Source organism: Hippopotamus amphibius, chromosome 11 (genome assembly GCF_030028045.1).
Source record: "Hippopotamus amphibius kiboko isolate mHipAmp2 chromosome 11, mHipAmp2.hap2, whole genome shotgun sequence".
Classification (NCBI taxonomy): domain Eukaryota; kingdom Metazoa; phylum Chordata; class Mammalia; order Artiodactyla; family Hippopotamidae; genus Hippopotamus; species Hippopotamus amphibius.
Window position 1 is genome coordinate 50763017 of NC_080196.1, and position 20845 is coordinate 50783861.

General features: G+C 40.1%; 1 protein-coding gene across 7 annotated transcripts in view; it reads right to left on the reverse strand.

The window, feature by feature from the left end:
* Nucleotides 1-20845, reverse strand: part of RBMS3 (RNA binding motif single stranded interacting protein 3) — a 707061-nt gene that overhangs the window by 485146 nt on the left and 201070 nt on the right. For all 7 annotated transcript variants that reach the window (XM_057698459.1, XM_057698462.1, XM_057698461.1 and 4 more), the window contains exon 3: nt 6726-6784. In XM_057698459.1, coding sequence (XP_057554442.1) covers nt 6726-6784 — 59 coding nt within the window. The remainder of the gene's footprint in view (nt 1-6725; nt 6785-20845) is intronic.

Sequence of the window (20845 nt, forward strand, 5' to 3'; positions counted from 1 at the left end):
TTTTTAAAGTCTTCATTGAATTTGTTACAACATTGCTTCTGTTCTATGTTTTGGTTTTTTAGCTGCAAGGCATGTGGGATCTTAGCTCCCCCAGCAATCTGCACCCCCTGCATTGGAAGGCAAAGTCTTCACCACTGGACTGCCAGGGAAGTCCCCTCTTTTTCAAATTCTTTTCCCACTTAGGCTACCATTTTCTTTTTAAATCATTTTAGACTCCATGCAAATTATTTATACTTTTTCCAATAAAATAATTTCCTCATGTGCAAAAGAGATAGGGAGATAGGTTACAGTATTAAATGATGTCAAATACAAATTTATGCTCTAAAACGGCAATGTAGGGACTTCCCTGGAGGTCCAGTGGTTAAGAATTTGCATTCCAGTGCAGAGGGTGCAGGTTTGATCCCTGTTCGGGGAGCTAAGATCCTACTGCCTTGTGGCCAAAAAACCAAAATATATAACAAGAGTAATATTGTAACAAATTCAATAAAGCCTTTAAAAATGGCCCACAAACAAACAAACAAACAAAAAAGCCCAGCAATGTTACCTGTTAAATTTAATGTTGGTGGAGAGCTTTACTTTTGCATAATGTGTATATTCACAGAGATTACAAGCAAATACTGAGTAAATATAAAACACCCTTGAAAAAAAATGTGCAGTTGTATGCCTCTCAGAATATGAGCAGATATTTTGTTTTACATTTATCTCAAAGACTTCTCAAAGTTAACACAGCACCATCAATCAACATCATCATCTTCACAAAAGAACCCTCTAAAATACTGAATATACTGAACTGAGAAAAACAGCTTTGGAAGGTTTATCTTTGACAGGAGAAGTGTCCTTAGCTGCAGTTGCCTGGCTGAGTTGGAGACAACACACAGCGACCGTTTAGCTTCAAAGTAGATGCTCTTTCCTAACTCTAGCTGTAAGACTATAAACACTGGAGTTTTTTCAAAAGAGGCCCAGGGTGAAAATTTCATGTAAAAGGTGCCTACAGGACACTTCCGACTGAAGTTACTCAAGTTTCTACACAAACTAACAGTTTCTGAAATGAAAACAAAACTCATTATCAATACCAAAGGAAGCAAATATATGTTTATATATTGATCACCTGTACCTAGCTGTGAAGTTAATACTGGACTAGATTAGAGTAAAATTCACAAAAGAAATTCAGGGAAAAATCTTACACTTCATATCCCAAACAGAAATGGGAAATGCAGTTGTCTAAACAGAACTGTTTTCATCCTTTTGTTTTGTTTTGCTTTGTTTTGTTTTGTTTTGTTTTTCTAGTCACATTGCCTCTTGGGCTCCTTGCTCTAGAGACTGTGAGCCTACCAGGGGAGAAGCCTATTCCTCTCAAAAATATAATTCCTCGGACTCATATATTTCACAGAACATTTAGTTTGCAGTTATTTGGGGAAATCACAGGTACTAGAAAAGAGGCTTTTCATGGTATTTAGTTTCTTTCTTTACTTGCTTAGTTACCTTGCACACCAGCCCTGGGTAGGTATGCTATTTTCCAGAAACCAAGCGGTTCTACTTACACGCACGTTCTGCCCAGGTGCATGTCAGTGACACTTACTAGGATTGGTCCGTAGGTAGGGGCTATTGTATACCCTGCAAAGACTACATAAAAATATGACAAAATTGAGTATCCGTCCCTCCCTCCAGGTTCATGGGACATAATACAGAAATCCACACTTTCCTCACTTGCTTTTTTTTTTTTTTAATTTTATTGGCTGTGTTGGGTCTTTTTTGCTGTGTGGGGGCTTTCTTTAACTGCAGTGAGTGGGGGCTACTCTTCGTTGTGGTGTGCGGGCTCCTCATTGCCCATGGCTTCTCTTGTTGTGGAGCACGGGCTTTAGGCGCATGGGCTTCAGTAGTTGCAGCACATGGGTTTAATAGTTGTGGCTCACGGGGTCTAAAGCACAGGCTCAATAGTTGTGGCGCACGGGCTTAGTTGCTCCGTGGCACGTGGGATCTTTCTGGAGCAGGGATCGAACCCGTGTCTCCTGCATTGGCAGGCGGATTCTTAACCACTGCACCACCTAGGAAGCCCCCCTCACTTGCTATTTAAATACTCCCTGTCAGTGAGTAAGGGAGAAAATTAAATAATAAATAAAATGGATTGATTCCAAATCTGTCCAAGTGTACTGCCTCCTACTTAGTTATGCAGAAATACTTTTAAAAAGCATATAACACAGCCATGAATCTAGAGCTGCTAAATCTAATCCTCCCTGAAACAATCTAGGTGGGTTCTATGTTCTATCCCTCTCTACAAAAATGAATCTAGGATGCAGAATTATTTCTCTTCGAGAAGAATAACAATTTATGGTCTCACTTAGTAAAGAATGATAGCCTTCGTGGATGATCTCAGAACTTCTGGATACTTGTCTTCTACTATGATTTTAGGGGTTCAGTGAAATGGTAAGGGCAACATAATTTTCCATAAATATAATTCAACCAGCCTGTGACAACAAAGGCAAGAAGGGAGTATTTCAAGCTCTTAGAAGTCCGTATGCTTGGCATACTCTAACGGCTCTTATATCCTTTGGCTATTAAGCATGGAAACTTTCTATGGAATATCCATTACTCATTCCCTCGGCTCTAAACACATAGCCTGTCAGGAAAAAATGGCTGGCGGGGGTGGGGGGTGGCACAGAGGAAGCCAAACTTAAAAAGCAGGAAAAGGCAGAGACAAGTCAATTCATCGAGGATTTACACCTTGTTTTCAATGGCTTCTTTCATTTCACTTCCCCTGACTTTTTTTAAATTAGCAAATACACTGGACCCAGGAGGAAAACACACGGGGAAAAACAAAACAACAAAAACAAAGCAGTGCAAATCTCGGTGACTTGTACAATAGCTCTTATTGGGTCCTGGTGTTTGAGTAGCTGAGTGAACTATGGTCTGTTTTTCATTACTCTCCATCTGGAGCTGCGGCCTGCTTTGTTCAGCAATTTCTGGTCATTTGGGCCTGCTGGTGACTGTTTTGTTTTATGTTGCCGTATTATACAGAATGAAAGCTGCCGCAGCCACCACCCAAGAAAGAACAATCCTGAAAACGAGAGGTTATTTTGAAAGAGCTCCCCACAACCCCTTCCAGAATAGAGTGTGTGTGTTTATCTGGGCTTGCCTACCTGCAGACTTAGAGGGCCTGCGGGGGTGGGGGGGGCAGAATGCAGGAGGGAAAAAAAGCCTTTCTTTCAGATGCTAAGACCCAGGAAGTGTCCAGAGTTGGGTTAATGCCTCAGGGTTAATTTTGCTGCCTTTTCTTTTCACCTCTAAGGAGACTAGTGCATGTACTTTCTCATACCTCACATGCAATAGCTCATGAAAAACTGAATTCATATCATGTCTTGAAAAACAAAATCAATAAATCCTGTCTTCATAATATTTGGTTTTAATTGCAGAGCCTTAGTCCAGAGGGCACACTGCAAATTATTCAAAAGCAAGTGTCTCCAAGAAGACCGAATCCAATTTTCATTCTTTAATGACAGGCTCAATGCCCTTAGTGATTATGTTTAAAAAAGCCACCTCAGACACCCTTTCAATTTCTCTCCTTAAGAAAGCAATGGTCAAGAAGAACTCTCTTCCACCTTTTTGTTAAAGAAGCGACGGGTAACATTCTCTCCTACCTAATTCATTGCTATTTTCAGCTAACATTAATTGACAAAAACAGAGAAACAGAGGTGCTACTAAGCTTTAACAGAAAGAACAACCAAAATATCAATATAATTGAAACCACTTTAGTTTTCCCAAAAGCTGTTTTGTCGTTATGGTTGTTTTTTGCTAGAAAAGACAATATAAGAAGTTTGCAGAAATGTAAAGTTAATAACAATCTATCACTTTAACACAAAGATTTTCTTTGCTTAATGTTGCCAGTATTTTATACAGTCGACACAAGGTATTGTTGAGTATTACCTACATATTAACTCCTTTAATTATGAAGTCAGGTCCTATTATTATTATCATTTTATAGATGGGGAAACTGAAGCACCCAGCAAAGTTGAGGGACCGACCACAGGTCACACAGCTATGAAGTGGAAAGGCAGAGTTCGCACCAAGCGCTCTGCCCCCCGCCTCCCGGACATAACCATGAGTACCACTGACTGTCAAGTATTTCCATAGCCCCATATATGGTGCACATGATTTTATATTCTCCCATATTCACTGAACTTCCTCTAATAAACAATTCCATGTTTTGCCATAGTTTAGTTCTCTCGACTATCTTGGTAATGGCTGTGTAACAGTGGTACCCACTCCACACGCTACGATCGGGACATTTCCTATATTCATTCCCATATAGAGAATAAAGGGGTGCTATAAGTGAGCGTATAAAACACTTTAAAAATACATCTGAATAAAGTCTCTCAGTAGAATTATTAGCATCATAGTACATTCCTGATTGCTCTTCTCATACTGACTTTTAAAAGGCTCTACCAAATTACCGTTGTCCTAATGAAGAAGGGGTGAATTAGTTTCACAGCAACCAGCATTGGCAAGCCCACATGTTACATTTGTGACCTGAGTGGATATAAACTATCACTGCAAATTGCTTTCATTTTCACGTTTCAAATCATTAACTGATTCACCCTGGGGACACTGGGCCTCTGAAGCCCGCCCAAGTGTGTTTTTATCCCACTGAACGTGTAAGTGCGGAGCTCTTCTTGGTCCAAACTCCATATAGCTTCCATCCACCCTAAAATCTCCAATTTAAATCTCACACCACAACATTTTATTACCACTGCACCTACATTTTCGCCATGGTCTACAGACTCCTGGTATCATTCCTCCTGTTTCCCCACAGATATCTTCTGGACCAGTCCGTTTACCCAATACTACTCCTGCTCCAGTTCTTGGCTATTTAAATCAATACTTCAATGCTGCTCTGGTGCCTGGTCCCATCAGCTCCTTGAACTTCACAATGAGCTTCCTCCCAGCCTCAGCACCTTGCTCACACACTCAACAATGACTATAAACAACTTTGCATAAATGGAATTGCTTTTTCATCCCAACTCTGTGGAGTTTCTATCTGTAACTATTTCAGGGACCATTTTTCTGCGGAAAAAGACAACTCTAAATAGGACCCAGAGTAGCATTAAAGTAGTATTTTTACTTAAACATGGAAGTGGTACCCCTTCCAGCAGTACCTCTCTGTTCACAAGGGTTTACCTTGAGTGTACCCACCCCATGTGGTGAAAGATGTCATTTGGTCACCACTGCCATCCACAGACTCCAAACGCTGACGCCAGAAAAGGCCTCTGGAGGTTTTTATTCGTGTGAAATGATGGGTGATAACCTGCCTCTTTCACACGAGCCTCAAGGCAAAAAGTCTAACAGCCCTTTGCCCTCCCATGAAATCATCTTCAACTGCCCTTCCTCCAGTGATGTCCCCAGGTGGCTCTGTGGTCCCTCCTTCCCTTTCTTCCCTCTTACCCTCCCTCTGTCTTCTCCTTCCAACTTTATCAGTGCTTATGTTTGAGACCGGTAGTCTCCAAACTACATTTTACATCCACATTACTATGAATAAAAATATCCTACAGCAGCAAACTCTCCCGAATGCCAACCTTTTCCAAGCTCATCCATTCTGCCTTGCCTTTAAAACTTCATTCCTCAAAAGAGAATCTCCATATTCTCCTCCCATAGTATTTTGTGGATCCCTGTATTATAGACAGCTCTGCTACACTCTCATGTATATTAGGCTGATATACTGATCCTAACACTTGGTTTCCTTGGTGGTTTCCTTTTCAACTAGAAATTGAACTATTAGATGATAGAAATTACTTCTTGTCTTGTGGTAGCTAAATATACAGGGCATTTGTGAGTTTATAGGACACAAGGAATGTTGTTTTTTCCTTTAATTGCTGAATTAGAATCTGACCATTACCCAATTAAGCCAGGATATACCTGCAGTGTATAAGTGTTCCTAAAACTTGGACATGTTACATTTGTATGTGAAATAGGGGCAGTATTTAGAATGACCTTGACCCTACCATATTTCTTGATGTTGGTATTATAAAAAAGACTGAATTAGAGAAATATCAAATAACACATGTTACAAAAAGCATTCCAATTTTCCAGTACAAACTGAGTCATGCAAGAGAGACCATATAGATTTCACAAAGAAATGAATGCAACCCTTAAAAGAGTAACGGATTCCCAGACATGAAAAAAACATGAGCCACAGATACAGTCAAATAACTTGGGAAATATTTCCAGAAAAAAAAAAAAAAAAGCCTTGATAAGATACAAACTCTGAGATGCTGTGAGATGCTTACAGTTGAAGCTGAGACACAATGAGCCCATCAGTAAATTCATTCCTAGTCAACCAATGTAGTTAAAGCTTTAAACAACAGATAAGTTAAAATGTGTTTTACATGGGAAAGTTTTCCCCAGAGTTCCTCATTTTTACATAGGAAATCAATTTGCATCACTGATGATATCATTCAAATCCGACAACTCAAAGTTGTTAGGAGGTAATTTAGTCTTATGCTGAAGCAATTTGATACTTGTTCTGATTTGTGATTTTCATTTTGTGTGTTAATGAAAAAAATTAATGAGCAATGTTACTAGAAATACAACTCATCAAAGCCTCTGTGTTATTAGAAAGGTTGCCATATACTGTACATCAGCTCGTCGTGCAGCTGGTGCCTGGGCCTTGCCTGAGAGGAGCCATCAGTGGGACACACAGGCACGAGCTCAGGTACCAATGCCCTGACACATACCTTTGCATTGATTTGTGTTTTTGTCAAGGATTGCCTTTGTGGATACGATTTTTCCATACCTGAAAGAGAGAAAGAGAAAAAAAAAAATCCATGTTATTGTAGTCCAATGAAGACACTGAAAACACTGTAATGAACATCGGTACACACACAATTGAGCAGGAATAAACCAAGAAAACAAGTTCTGAGTCCCTATTTCACAGCTGGATGACCTCTTCTCAGCAGCTCCCCTTTATAACTCCAGAATGGGCTTCCTTCCCCATGCAATCACTGGGTTGAGCCTTCAAAAATAAACCCGTCAGGCTGTCATAGTTGCCGGGGAGGGGACTGCATGTGATTTTGATCAAAGTGAATCACACTCTGTGGATTCACGGAAAAACGCGTGGGCCTTGGAGCCAGGCTGATGAGAGCCTGTGTCCAGCATGGGTGCTCACCAAGCGTGTAACTCAGAGCAGTTCAGCACAACTTATCCAAGCCCACTTTCTCATTTGTAAAAAGGAGACTTGGAATAATCAGCTTTCATGATTTGGGAGAGGGTTAAATTGAAATGTTGCAATTTCCTAGTGAGTCCTAGGATAAATAAGACTCTTTTTGCTACTAAAAAGGTATTAATTATACTGTAAGTTAATTGAGGATAAGGACTGAGTTTTGTATTCTCCATGCCTAGTGCCATTGGTAAGAGAACTTAAAAAAGGTTTGCTGTAAATAATCGGTGATATAAGTTATCCATACAAAGTCATCTAGAACAAAGTTTCTACCACATATATCTACATATTTACATCATAAATGTTTTAATTATTTTTTCATCTCTTGCAGGAGACCTAGTCTAGGTTTTTTTAAACAGACGGGTAATATGGGGAATGAAGTAATCTTGTTGAGCTCATTTGTGAGGTATAAAAGACAGGACTGAAGAAGATAACTCCTAAAACCCTGTCCTTCTTTAGGATTCCATGAAGGATACTTCTGGATCAACATAAGAACATGGAGAAGTTACAATGCAAATTTAAATACCAAGGTTATTAACAACTCATGTTATGTTCAAGATTTCAGCTATGGTCACAAAATATTTGGCAAGTTTTCCTTTAATTCTATGTTCCTAAGGAATTGTAAGAATATAGGATAAATATTAAACATTCCATGTATTAATGAACTAGGTTCCCTACCACCGATGTTTCTTTTGCATTATAATCACATTTTACGATACCATTAATTCTTTGGAGCATTTCAGTGGTCATTTATTAAAATTCTAGTGTTGAAGATAGCATAGTGCTGGAAATGCCCTTTGCCTCTTCCCCCTTCCAACAACCCCCCAACAATGGAATTGCTATCATTATACTAATATCACATTATACTAATATCACCGATAGCCTTGAAAATCATTCCAAAAGGAGCTGAGCTATTGGTAGGTCACAATAGAAGCAGGAATAACTGTATGATATCAGTGGAAGCATCTGAGATGATTCCAACCTACAAGCTCCACCTTTGTTAAGACAGCCAGAACTAAGCTGGAGCTGTCCAATGCTGAACTGGGCAGATTTCACCATCCTTACCCTGATGCTTCAGCTGCTTGCATCCTTAGTAGCCCTGCCTTTCCTGCACCATTACAATGACAACCCTACAGTAAACAAAATCAAAGAGAGCTAGGGTTGAAAATGTCTACTACTATTTTGCAGATGAAGAAAGTATGTTCTAAAAGATCAGTAACTTGATCAAAATCACATAATTTGTGAAAGTTACACTGGGGACTTGAATATGGGATTTCTGAGTTTGGTGCAGTGCTTAACTAATACAGCATACATCCTCCAAAATAGAAAAGCTACATATATCAAGTTTTCTTGCTGAATCAACCTTCATGTCTTTGGGGATCCAGGTATTTGACCTCCAGGGCAATGCAGTGTAGTCATTAAAAGAATATATTGTGGCCATAAATTTCCATGGCTCAAATCTCAGTTCAGCCTGGGTATATTTGATTGACTAAGTCTTATGTGCTCTTTGCATCATTTCATCATCTATAATGATATACATCTATTTTTAATATTGATTTTGATTATTATTTATTTAAAGTTGTATACATCTACTTATAAAACTATAAAATGATGATAATAGTCTCTACCTCATAGGGTTGTCATGAGGGTAAGTGGGGTTCACCTAGAGTGCTGATAACACTGGCTGGCATACAGAAAGTGCTCATTTAATATTAGCTTTTCTTACAATCACTTTCTTGCTGTTATCTAGTATATAAAACTATCTCTAGTCCTTGGCATTCTCTGACGTAGGCAAGAAGGGGAAGGGGGTTAGGGTTGTGTCCCAAATCACAGCTTAAAACACTACTACTTAGACTGTCAAAATCTTCCACCAAGAAACTTGGCAGGTAACGTTATTTGCTAAAAGGATAATTTACATTTATAATATATGTTGTTAATTTTAATGTTTGGGATTTTATTAACTATGTTCTCACTGTACTGAATCATACAGTTACCCGTAGGTTCAAATCTTTTTCTGGTTTGTTTAGTGCAACAAACTTTCTATTACCTCATTTTTTTTAACTTGTAGATTTTTATTGAGCAGAGATGCAAATAATTTCTGTCCAGTAGGAAAGATAACCCTAAAGTTACAGCTTATTGTCATGTGGAACATTAATTAGTTTTGTATCTAAACCAACATTCTTATCCTAATGTTCCTTTATAAATTGCCTATAGATATCTAGCTTTTCAAATGCTCTTTGAACTGGTTTTAACACCTTGTATACATCATCATAGGCACCACTCCCCCAAAATTCTTCATCCTTCCACCTTCCCCAACCCCCAAGACACACATACCGTCTCTCTTTAGAGCTCTATTTCATCCCAAGAGTTTCTCTTTTAGGAAAATAATCAGGACAGTAATACCATAGTTTAACAGTGTGTTTGGTAGACAATGGTTAAAGGTACCTAGAACCGTACCTATTAACTACAGTGATGTTTGCTAGATTTGGACTGTTCAGGCAAGGAAATATTTGCAAAACTATATGGATCTTAGAGAAGAAAACAAAAAGGGAGAAGAAAGGAAACATTTGCTGAAACATTTTTCCCCACACAAAGCACCCATCAATACAATAAAGAAGAAGTAAAAACCAGAAGAGGAAAAAGAATTTAGAACATTTATAACCATCTCACAGCAGGCACAAAAACCCTTAAGACAAAAATCCTTCTTAATTGGTTTCTGAAGCTACTCCTGAAATTTTTATATGTGACTTCTAAATTAAAATTTAGCTCTGTCTTTTAAAGAGGAAATTGAAAATTACTGTATCTCATAGTGAATTCTGTCTCACAATGGGACTCTTAACCTACGGTGTGCATACTGTTCTACTGTATCACTATTACAAGGGTGTCTTCTCCTTCATGAAATGCAGTATATGGGAAAACATCACTATACTTTTACAGCCAAAAAAGTGAAATATTTTCTTGTAGAAAACATCTGTGACTAGTTTAGCAAGCAACATTTTTCTTAAAAAAATTTATCATTCAGAAAGTATTACAACACTACTATGCATGGAAAAATCACACACACACACACACACACACACACACACACACACACACACACGCCCAGAAAGCAAAGTATGCTGTTTCTTGACTTCCCTATTCCTAATTACTCTCTAGGCAAGACCTTCCAATGGTCCAGAATTACAAAACCACAGAACACAACTTATTAATTCAGCCTCTACTCTGGCTGGAGTTACAGGAATTTCAGTCCTTGGCTCAGGTACAAGATTCTGCACTGACAATTATTTCTCAAAGCTAGAATATGTTTTAAACAACAAGAGAAGGTATTTAATGGGCCGCTGGTTCTAGTTCATGTCTGAACTCTCATGATGACAAACAAGGGGCTTTATGCATGACTGGTGCCGTATCCTCCCTGTCCTGCAAAGGCAACTACTGATGTAGGTAAATCAAATTTACACTTTTTTTGGAAAAGACCTAAAAACACCATAAAGACAAAATCCACCCATATAATGTACCTGTGAAGAATTATATTGTTTCTCTTACTGATGTCAAAGTAGGGTAATATCTACTGACTAAAGACACATTTTTATACACTGTGAAGAAAAAAATATTCCTAAACTTACGTTATATTACTTATTTACTCTTCCCTTTTTTGGAGTTCAGATCAAGACCTTAAGTGTTCAGAAAGCTTTTTTTTATGCCACCCACAAGTGGAAAGCAAAATCTGATTTTAAAGGAAAATATGTGACCCAATTACTGAACAATGCCTGGAAACAGACACCTCAGCAGGGTCCCCAATTCTCTCTTCCATGTTTTCACTTCCTGCAGCTAGAGGGGATAAAATATTACCCACAGTCAACTTCCTAGGGGGGGTATGGGGGGGGTTCAGCTTCTTGGAGGAAACAAATAAATGAACACATTTTTTTTTACCATAATTCTTTCCATCTGGGCTCAGTGCCTTCTCCAGCCAGTGTGAGAAGCACCTTATACAGCACTTCTGGAGCACTTTTTGATATAAAAACACCCAAGTCCATGTCATATCTACAAAGTTACCAACTATCCTGAGTGCCCATACATTCTCCAAACACAGCTGAGTCCCAAACACCATTTTCTTTATAGTCTAAGAGGACTCTGTAATGACAAACAGAAGCAACGTGCAATAACCACCCACTTACTACATTTTGAGTTTTCACAACTAAGTTTTATAAATTCACATGTTGTCTATCAGCTCTTCAAAATATGTTTATGCGAGCTTGTCAATACAAATTTTACATTTAAATTTTAAAAAAAAATAGTCAATTCTTTCTGACATTTATTCTTAAATAGCATCTGAGTCATTTGTTGATAGCCTTGATTATTCCACATATGAACCTAATTTAAACTAATGGCATCTTTTAGTTTCCAAAATTGAAGAGAAAATAGAGCTATTATGGGTCTACTTTTCATGAATTATGAAGACATCAATTCAGTGGGATCTTTCTATAAAGAATTTCTTTTTAAAGCCTTTTGCTGAATCACCCACTGTGTATATTAATTCAAAAAAATACAGGCAGAGACTGAAAATAGTTTCCACAGTCAATCAACTCCCAGCTAACTCATTTTTCACATGCCTTCTATACTGACACCAAGACAAGAACAAAGGTATTACATTTATTTAATGGATGGAACATTATCCTTTTAGTCAGTGCAGTTGTTTGCCTACTTCTAGATGGCTCATTCATTCTTTGGCACTTGGGGCTGCTAATAGGGTATATCTATGGCTTCCGGGATCCAGCAGGAATATGGTGGGACTATCCCTTTGAGGGACCACATCATCCAAGTTCCATTTACAAGAGAACAAACAAGTCCACAGCCCACTGACGTTCTGAATCATTCTACAAACAAGTGGTCAAAGCCAGGAATAACTGTTGTGGACAGAACTATGTCCCCTCAAAATTCATATGTTGAAGCCTTAATACCCTACACATCAGAATGTAACCCTATTTGGGCAGATAGACTTTAAAGAGGTAAGGTATACTGTATAGCACAGGGAACTCTGCTCAACATTATGCAACAATCTAAGTGGGAAAATAATTTGAAAAAGAAAGGATACATGAAAAGAAAAATAAAGAGGTAAGGTAAAACCAAGTCCTATGTGTAGACCCTAATCCAATATGACTGGCATCCTTATAAATTACGGCAAAGGCACAGAGGAAAGAGCGCAAGGCACAGAGGGAAGAGATGGCCATTTACAAGCTGAGGAGAGAGGCCTCAGAAGAAATCACCCTTCTGACACCTTTATCTCATATTTCTAGCTTCCAGAACTTTGAGCAAATAAATTTCTCTTGCTTAAGTGATACTCGGTATGGCAGCCCTAGCAAACTAGCACAACAACCTCTTATCCAAGGCCTGGCGAGCATTGGTAAAGGGAACCAAGGTGAAACTATCCAGACAACACTTCTCCTTAAATGTTTCGTGCAGTGATTTTGTAGTGGGTCCCACCAAGCCCTCACCTAACACCTCCAAGTTCTCTGTCACCCAACATGTGTGTGTGACAACAGAGGCCAAGAAGTATCACAGTGTCACCCAGAGCAAACAACTAATACTCTAGAACCTGGTGCATGGCCTTGTCGTCTGGGCATTCTTTTCCTCCCCCCAGAGATAATCATACTTTTGAATTCACACCAAGCAAATGTCACAAGTGTATTGCACAAACTGATATGTCCTTTTTAATTTACAACTTGGGACTACCACACTCCAAAGAAAACAAAATAGGAGTTTCTAGCTGGGAGAATTAAAGAAAATTTCAAGGAGGAGAAAGTGTTTAAAGAAGGGGCAACAATTTGACAATCAGAATGTTTTTTAATACTTCTTAGGGATAAGACAAACAATTCTAAAAAAACAGTTTTCAGTTTTAGACCGATGTATTACTAGTTAGTAAATTATTATTTTCACACCACAAATAGATTCACCAGGATCCTAGGTCTGTCATGCTGCATTTACAATCTGACCCACTCTAAGACAATGGTTCTCAGACTTTGAGGTGCCCCAGAATCTCTTGGAGGGTTTATTAACTGGTTACTGGACCCAACTCCCAGAAGTACTAGCTCAGCAGGTATGAGGTGGGCCTGAAGGATTTGCTTATCTAGTAAGATCCCAGGTGATGCTGAGGGTGCTGACAGTGTTTTGAGAACCACCACTTCAAGAAAGAGAATAGAGGACTTCCGTGGTGATGCAGTGGTTAAGAATCCGCCTGCCAATGCAGGGGACATGGGTTCGATCCCTGCCCCAGGAATATCCCACATGCTGCAGAGTAACTAAGCCCATGCACCACAACTATTGAGCCCATGTGCCACAACTACTGAAGCCCACATGCCTAGAGCCTGTGCTCCACAACAAGAGAAGCCACCACAATGAGGAGCCCGTGCACCACAATAAAGAGTAGCCCCCACTCACTGCAAGTAGAGAAAACCCATGTGCCACAACAAAGACCTAACACAGCCAATAAAAAATAATAATAATAAATAAATAAATAAAATTTTTAAAAAAGAATAACAAACAAACAGCAAGCATGTGTGGTTTGTTATCTGCAAAATTCACAGCCACGGAGAACTTCTTTCAAAGCTGGAAACAGCATTTGCTTGTGTTCAAATGCTCTTCTACGTTGAAAAAGATGGACTATAAATTTTTTTCAGAGTTTTTGCTTAATAATATTTTTTCATTTAGACATTATAATGACAACTTACAACTCAAAGGCAGCTCCTTTGAAATTTTTGTTAGGGACTTTTTAGAAAGTCCAAAGAAAACACATGGGCAATGTCTATGTAACACTCTTCCTTCACCTGAAATAACTAGTGCTAATTCCTAGTTTGATTAAATTAGAGGACTAATATGAAAAAAAAAAAAAAAAACTGGCAGGCAGATAATGATCAGTAATTGGTCAGTGTCTTCACTGGTTCTTTAATTAGAAATGGATATAAAGCTGGAATGAATAGAGTAGACCAAAAATGAATACTTTCAAATTCTAAAACAAAACCAAAAAAAATCACTGAGTTGCTAACTCCTGGGTTATACTTTAGGTTATGTATTTATGTTAATGTAGTTAGGGCATATAGCCTGTCTTCTTAAAGAAGCTTGTGAGAAAGGGATTTCCATGCAAACAAACAGTATGGCAAATCACATCCTTTGGGTACTTTGTACAACTGATCATACCACATTTCAGCATGCTTAGCATCCCTTAGTATTTGTTCTGCTAATATGGAAAGAGAATGGGCTTTGGAATCAATTAACATGGACTTGAGAATTTGAAAAAGACTAGATACATGTACATATGTAACTGAGCCGCTTTGTGGTACACCTGAAACTAACACAGCATTGTTCATCAACTACAGTCCAATACAAAACAAAAAATTTAAAAAAACATATGGACCTGAATCTGACCTGTACTACCCATAGGATGTGAGACAAACTACTCAACATCTTGGCACCTAGGTGTGCTGATCGGTGTAGTGTAATCGCCAGGCCTGCTTTTTTAGTGGCTATAAAGATGAAATAAAATAGTGTGTGTTAAACGTCCTAGTACAATGTGTGACGTTGAAATTTCTTCTCCTGTCTTACTAAAGCCGGCCTTACGCTTTATGACCTATACACTGACTGTGTAGCATACAAATGATAACTTGGACAACAATATCTCTTGACTGTTTGATAGAGCCAGTCTCCATGCTTTTAGAGGCCCGTTAGGAAGCATATGCTTTGGTGCTCATATGACCTCTCATTTATACTCCAAGTCAATTCTCAATTCACAGTTTCTCCTCCACTCCTCCAGTCTCCTCCCAGCAACATCTGACTCCTTACTCAGTCTGATCTCAAAGTTCAGTCCCTTCCACGTGGCCCCCACTACCTTCCCAGAGGCTTCTACTTCTAACCTCCCACCAGTGCCCACTGCTCCTGTTACTACCACACGCCCACTCATTCCGAAATTCCCCCTTTCCTGGCCAACAGCCAACAAGTCATGGTACTTGGTGAACCACATCTGGACCCCGGACCTGTTTGGTTCTCACTGCTGTCCACTCCTAGTTCATCCGTGCATGGCTGACTGTCAATAGCACCCCACCCCAAGGCTATTTGGTCTCCGAGAGCCCAATCCTGGTCTTCTATAGATGGATTTTAGATTTTGGGGATTTTAAATACCTCTCCTGCCAGAAGCAAAGTTATCCTGCCAGGATTCATGGGTTTGCCCTTCAAAACCTCTCTCATGTCCATCCCCATTTGTTTTACTTAGTTGACACTTTCACACCACTTGTTATGGGCCAGCCCCTCTTCTAGGCTCTCTACATACATCCACTCTTGTTAGTCATCACAACAACCCCTGGAGGTGGGCACTCTCACTAGCTGTGTTACAGATGAGGACACTGAGACAGAGACATCTGAAGTAACATTGTCAAGGTCACATGACTAGGAAGTAGCAGAAGCAGAATCCTGGGCCGTCTGGCTTCAGAGCATAGGGTCTGCCTCTCAGCTCTAGTGCCTCCTGCCACCTTCCTGTCTCAAAAAAGAAGCCATTGCTTCTCCTTTTCTCTCTTCCAACTCCCATTCATCCCTGCCATGTCTGTGCCCTTGTTTCCCTATGTATCACCTACGTTTTCTGAAACTTATCCTTTTTTCCCCAACACCAGGGCTCCTTCCCCTCTGCCTACCCTTGAACATTTGCAGATCATTTTTTCCTATCCATTGGTTATCGTCTAGTTTCTCTCTTGTCATTCCTTGACAGAATGTTCTTGAACGATTGCTCTGCTCATGCTACTTCTTTCTTCTCATTATCTATTTTCTAATTACATCCTAAATACTGACTTCTATTATTGGAACATAACTGCAAATTAACTAGTAACTTCTTAATAAGTAAAAAAAATCAGTTATCATCATCCTTGACTTCTCACTACCATTTAACCCTCTGGAAAACCATCGTCTTGAAACATTCTTCCGTTGGGTTCCATGTAACACACTAACCTGGTCCTTATCTTTCTTTCTTGCAGACAGTTATCCCTGTATCTCTTTCACTTGGCTTTTCTCCTCCTCTAGATTCCTAAAAGTGGGTGCACCTCAAGCGTAATCCTTAGCCCACTTTTGTTTTAGTGCTACAATATCCATAAGACTGGTAATTCTCAAAAATAACATGCATCAGAATCATCTGGATTTCTTCTTACAACTCTGGGCCCCCACCTGAGAGTTTTGATTGTTTGGGATGAGGTACAAGAATGTGAATGTCTAACATGCTCACAAGTTAGAACCAAGAACCACACTGTGAGAGCCATTAATTCGAATTCTCCTTCATTATCACATTCTGAATTTCCATTTCTTTGTGTTTCCCTTTCATATTTCTTTCTCTAGATCTGCCTTCACCCTCAATCCTCAGCCTGGAATCTCCAATTAGAGTTACTGGATATTTAGAGTTATTAAATATTTCCCTTTGGAAAAATCAGAGTTATTGGATATTTCCCTTTGGATGCGGAGAGGTCATCTCAGAAACACAATAGAGTTGAACTCACCATATTCTTCTTTCTCCCTTCTCTGGAAACATCTCTGGGGCAGAAGCTAGCTGGGTAGTAATGGATGTACAAGGTGGAGACTCTGACGACCTGGACAACTCGAGCCCCAGCTGGAGGGGCTTTGCTTCCCATCTCAAGCCATTGTTACAGCAAAGGAATGGGATTCCAATGTTGCCAGGCCTTCAGCTTGCTTTTGAAAGAAATCTGGATTTTCAGGCAGTATTTCTCAATTTTTCAAGGTTGTCAGAGATTTTTAAACAATGTGAAAACACTCTTCTAGGTCACTAAGCTTGAAGGCTGTCAGTTTGTGACGTTGTCCTGATGTCCTCCAGCTGCCCCTTCTAAATAATATAGTTCCTTCCAAGGTAAACTGCATAGTTTGACCCCGTTATCTGCCAGCTATTTCTCCCAAATCTGAATAGCTGTTGTGCTTATAGCCTGCATAAAATCACCTAGCATTATTATTATTTTTTACTGCTTTATGATATTGTCTATTTGTTCCCCATGAGATTGTCTCTTCAACCAGACCTTGATTTTTCAGGGGTTCAGATGATGCTTTATGCTTCTCTGGGAATCCCTGAAATATTGAGGATAGAGTTGGATGAATAATAAATGTCTACGAAAATCTGTTGATTTTTAAATAATTTTTATGGACCTGACAACGTTTTCCAGATCAGAAACACCTACTAATGATTGGACTACACTTATACACAAATACTTATATACCATTAATTGAGCATCTGCTATATGCCAGTCACCACCCAAAGTGCATTAGGCATTTTATTCCAAATTCTCACCACTACCTAATAAACTGATATTATTATTCTCATTTTTTAAAGGATGAAGAATTAAACTTAGATACCTTAAGTGACTTGCCCAAGTTGACACAACAATTGAGTAATATTGCTTATATTTGAACTCAGGTGCATTTGGCTATAAAAATCCCTATTCTTTTCTTGATAATCACACTGTCCTTAAAGCGTAATAAATAAGCTTGGATAAAAGTCAGTTCCCTGGCCAGAATTTTTTTGCAGTCACAAAAAATTCTGTAAGTCTTTTGTACGTGTTGGACATGACTTCAGCTCCAAAAGGCAGGAAAACGACCAAAAGTTGTTGGACATAGTATAGCTGGACAATCATCACGGATTGTTAGAACTCACTTCTAGAGAAATTTATTCCTTAAAGAAGCTTCTGGTTTCACAACATGTAGCCCATTCCAGTACAACTGCTACTTTAATGTGAACTGCATGCATAATGCAAAACATAGCTTTGCAGCAGAATTTACCTTTGCTATTTGCGGAAGACATCAAACCTCAGATTCTGAAAATCCTGTCATCATCTATCGACCCAACACTATTAAAAAAAAAAAACTGCATCAAACACGCTGCCTATGTGACCATTTTGAGAGGCGTATTTTAGTAGCAGTGGAGCCCTGCTCCACGGTAGAGTAGCACTGCTACTGTATTTCAGCTGTTCAGAGAACACGCTCAGTTTCCATGCTATCCCTCAGTACCAAAGCACATAATCAGGTTCTCAGGAAAGTTTTGTGAAGGAGTTGTTACTGATAAAGTAGTAGTTCCCAATCCTAACATAGGCCATTTAGCTTCTTTCTAATTCCCACCCAGATTTTCTTTCTCACTACCCTTCTCTTCCTCCTCCAGCTCAACTGGCATCTTCTCTCTGATGCCTTTTCTCTCTCCCCCAAGTAGCTCATCTCAGTTCTAGTTATGATCCAACATGGCATTGAGCATATCTTTACTGGAAAGTGCAATATATCATCAACTGTGTCAATGACAAAAATGCAATACTTTATCAATACTGCATTGTACTGTGCTGTACTATACCTTTCCCCAACCTAATATTGAGGATGAGTTCTTCAAGGGTAGGGCATAGGTGTTATTTCTCTTATAGGCTTAGCCTTACATGCAGGGCTCACTCAATAAGTGTTTGCTGGCTGAATGAATAAATGAGTGAATACCGTGTATCACACCCCCAACATCAGAGAAGACAATGAGAGTAAGTGTATCTAGGCACAGATATATCTCCTACTTTGCAACATGACAAAGTGCATATCCTACTGACAATGACACATCACTTTTTATATCTTATACTGAACACATTCACTTCATTTCATTCAAAAAGAGAGTGAGTTATAACATCATTCAAGAGCCAAAATAAGAAATAGCTTTAAAGTCTTTGTCTTAAAATGTTTTTTGGCATTATGTTATTTTAAATCAACAAAGACACTCAAGAAAAAGAATTGACAATATACCGAAAGAGGAATTTTGTATTGTAGAGCAGCTACTCTAAGCTATTTTTAAAAGCAAGAATGCCACTGCTTCATTTAAAAGAATCAGAACTTTTAGTGGGAAAAATGACAAAACCATATCATGTTGACAGAAGTGGTCCCATGAAACTCACACACACCAGAAGCAGAAAAGATGAAAATCAAGCCCAACTTAAAAAAAATTCTCATAGCCTTAATTTCAAAACTTATAAAACAAGGTACCCAAGTGGATGAGAACACAGCCATTTTTGTCAACACATCAATCTCTTTGCATAAAATTTTGAGAAAGTTATAAACTTTCCAATACAAATATAAAATACTGGATAAAGCTGCCCTATCACCTCAAAAGATTCAGTCCTTGTGTCAGAAAGCTCACTATCCACTGGATATTCAAATAACTCATGATAACATAAATCAGTGATGCAGTCCAATTATCTCTGTGAAGATTATTGGTTTTATAGATTGTCTGTATTAGCTATAGTATTTTAAAAATTACGTGAAAAAGTATAGACAAATAGAACAGTTGCAGGAGGCCGGCAGGGGGACCTGAGGCCCAAACAGATGGCAGGAACCCCAGAGCAATCAGGTATGACCTGGGGGAAGTCAGGGGGGTGGGGAAGGGGAAGCCAGACGGGACCGGCGCTCCTGGGGGGTGGCTGGGTGAGGGGGGAGGTTCCCCCTGGAGGGACCCTTGTGGGGCTGGGGAGATAGGGGAAACTGCAACTGGGTTTCTCCCGTCCAGGAGGCCAGGAGACCTGCTGAGCTCCCCGGCTTGGGGGCCTGCTGGGCTCCCCAGCGGGGTCGTCCACCCTCCAGGGCCCCCTCCAGACTGCCTGGGTTCTGGGACTGTGGGAAGGAAGGAGGAGGGGCAAGGAGGTGGAGAGGCGGCAGGAGGGGGTGGGGGCTTTTTTTTTTTTAATGTTCTTTTTTTTTAATTTTATTTATTTATTTATTTATTATTTTTGGGGGGGTACACCAAGTTCAATCATCTGTTTTTATACACATATCCCCGTATTCCCTCCCTCCCTCGACTCCCCCCCAACCAACCTCGAGTCCCCCCATCCTCCCCCTCCCAGTCCTCTAAGGCATCTTCCATCCTCAAGTTGAACTCCCTTTGTTATACAACAACTTCCCACTGACTATCTATTTTACACTTGGTAGTATATATATGTCTGTGCTACTCTCTCACTTTGTCTCATCTTCCCCTTCACCGGGGGTGGGGGCTTTGAGATTGGGAGACAGGGAGGCGAGAGGGCGTTTCACCTGCCCTCTTGGCCAGGGAGGCTGACTGGGCTCCCGAGCCTAGTCCTTCACTCTCCGGGCCCCCTTCCGGCACAAGGGTCCTGGGGGGGTGGCGGGGGAGGAGGGAGAAAGGCAGACAGTGGAGGTGGGAAGGTGTCTCTCCAGGTGAGAAGAATAGGGGAGGAACCACCGGGTATTTCTTCTGGGCAGGTCCTCCACCTTCCAAGGCTCCTCCAGCCCGTTGGTCCTAGAAGTACAGGAGGGAAGCAGTGGGGGGAAAGGAAGACAGGTGGAAGCAAGGAAGGACCCTCTGGAATCAGAGGATTGGGGGAAGAGTGGAAGGCATTTCCGCTGTCCACTGGCCCAGGAAGCCTGCTCGGCTCCTGGGCCTGGTCTCCAACCCTCCAGGGTCCCCTCCCTGATGCAGCAGTCCAGGGGACATTGGAGCATGGCAGGGAAGAGGAAGAGAGGCACACCGGTGGTGGGACGTTCCAGGAGCAGAGGACCAGGGGAGATGTAGAGGACCTTTCCCCTGACCACTTGGGCCCAGAGGGCCAGCTGGGGTCCCGAGCCTGGTCCCTTGGT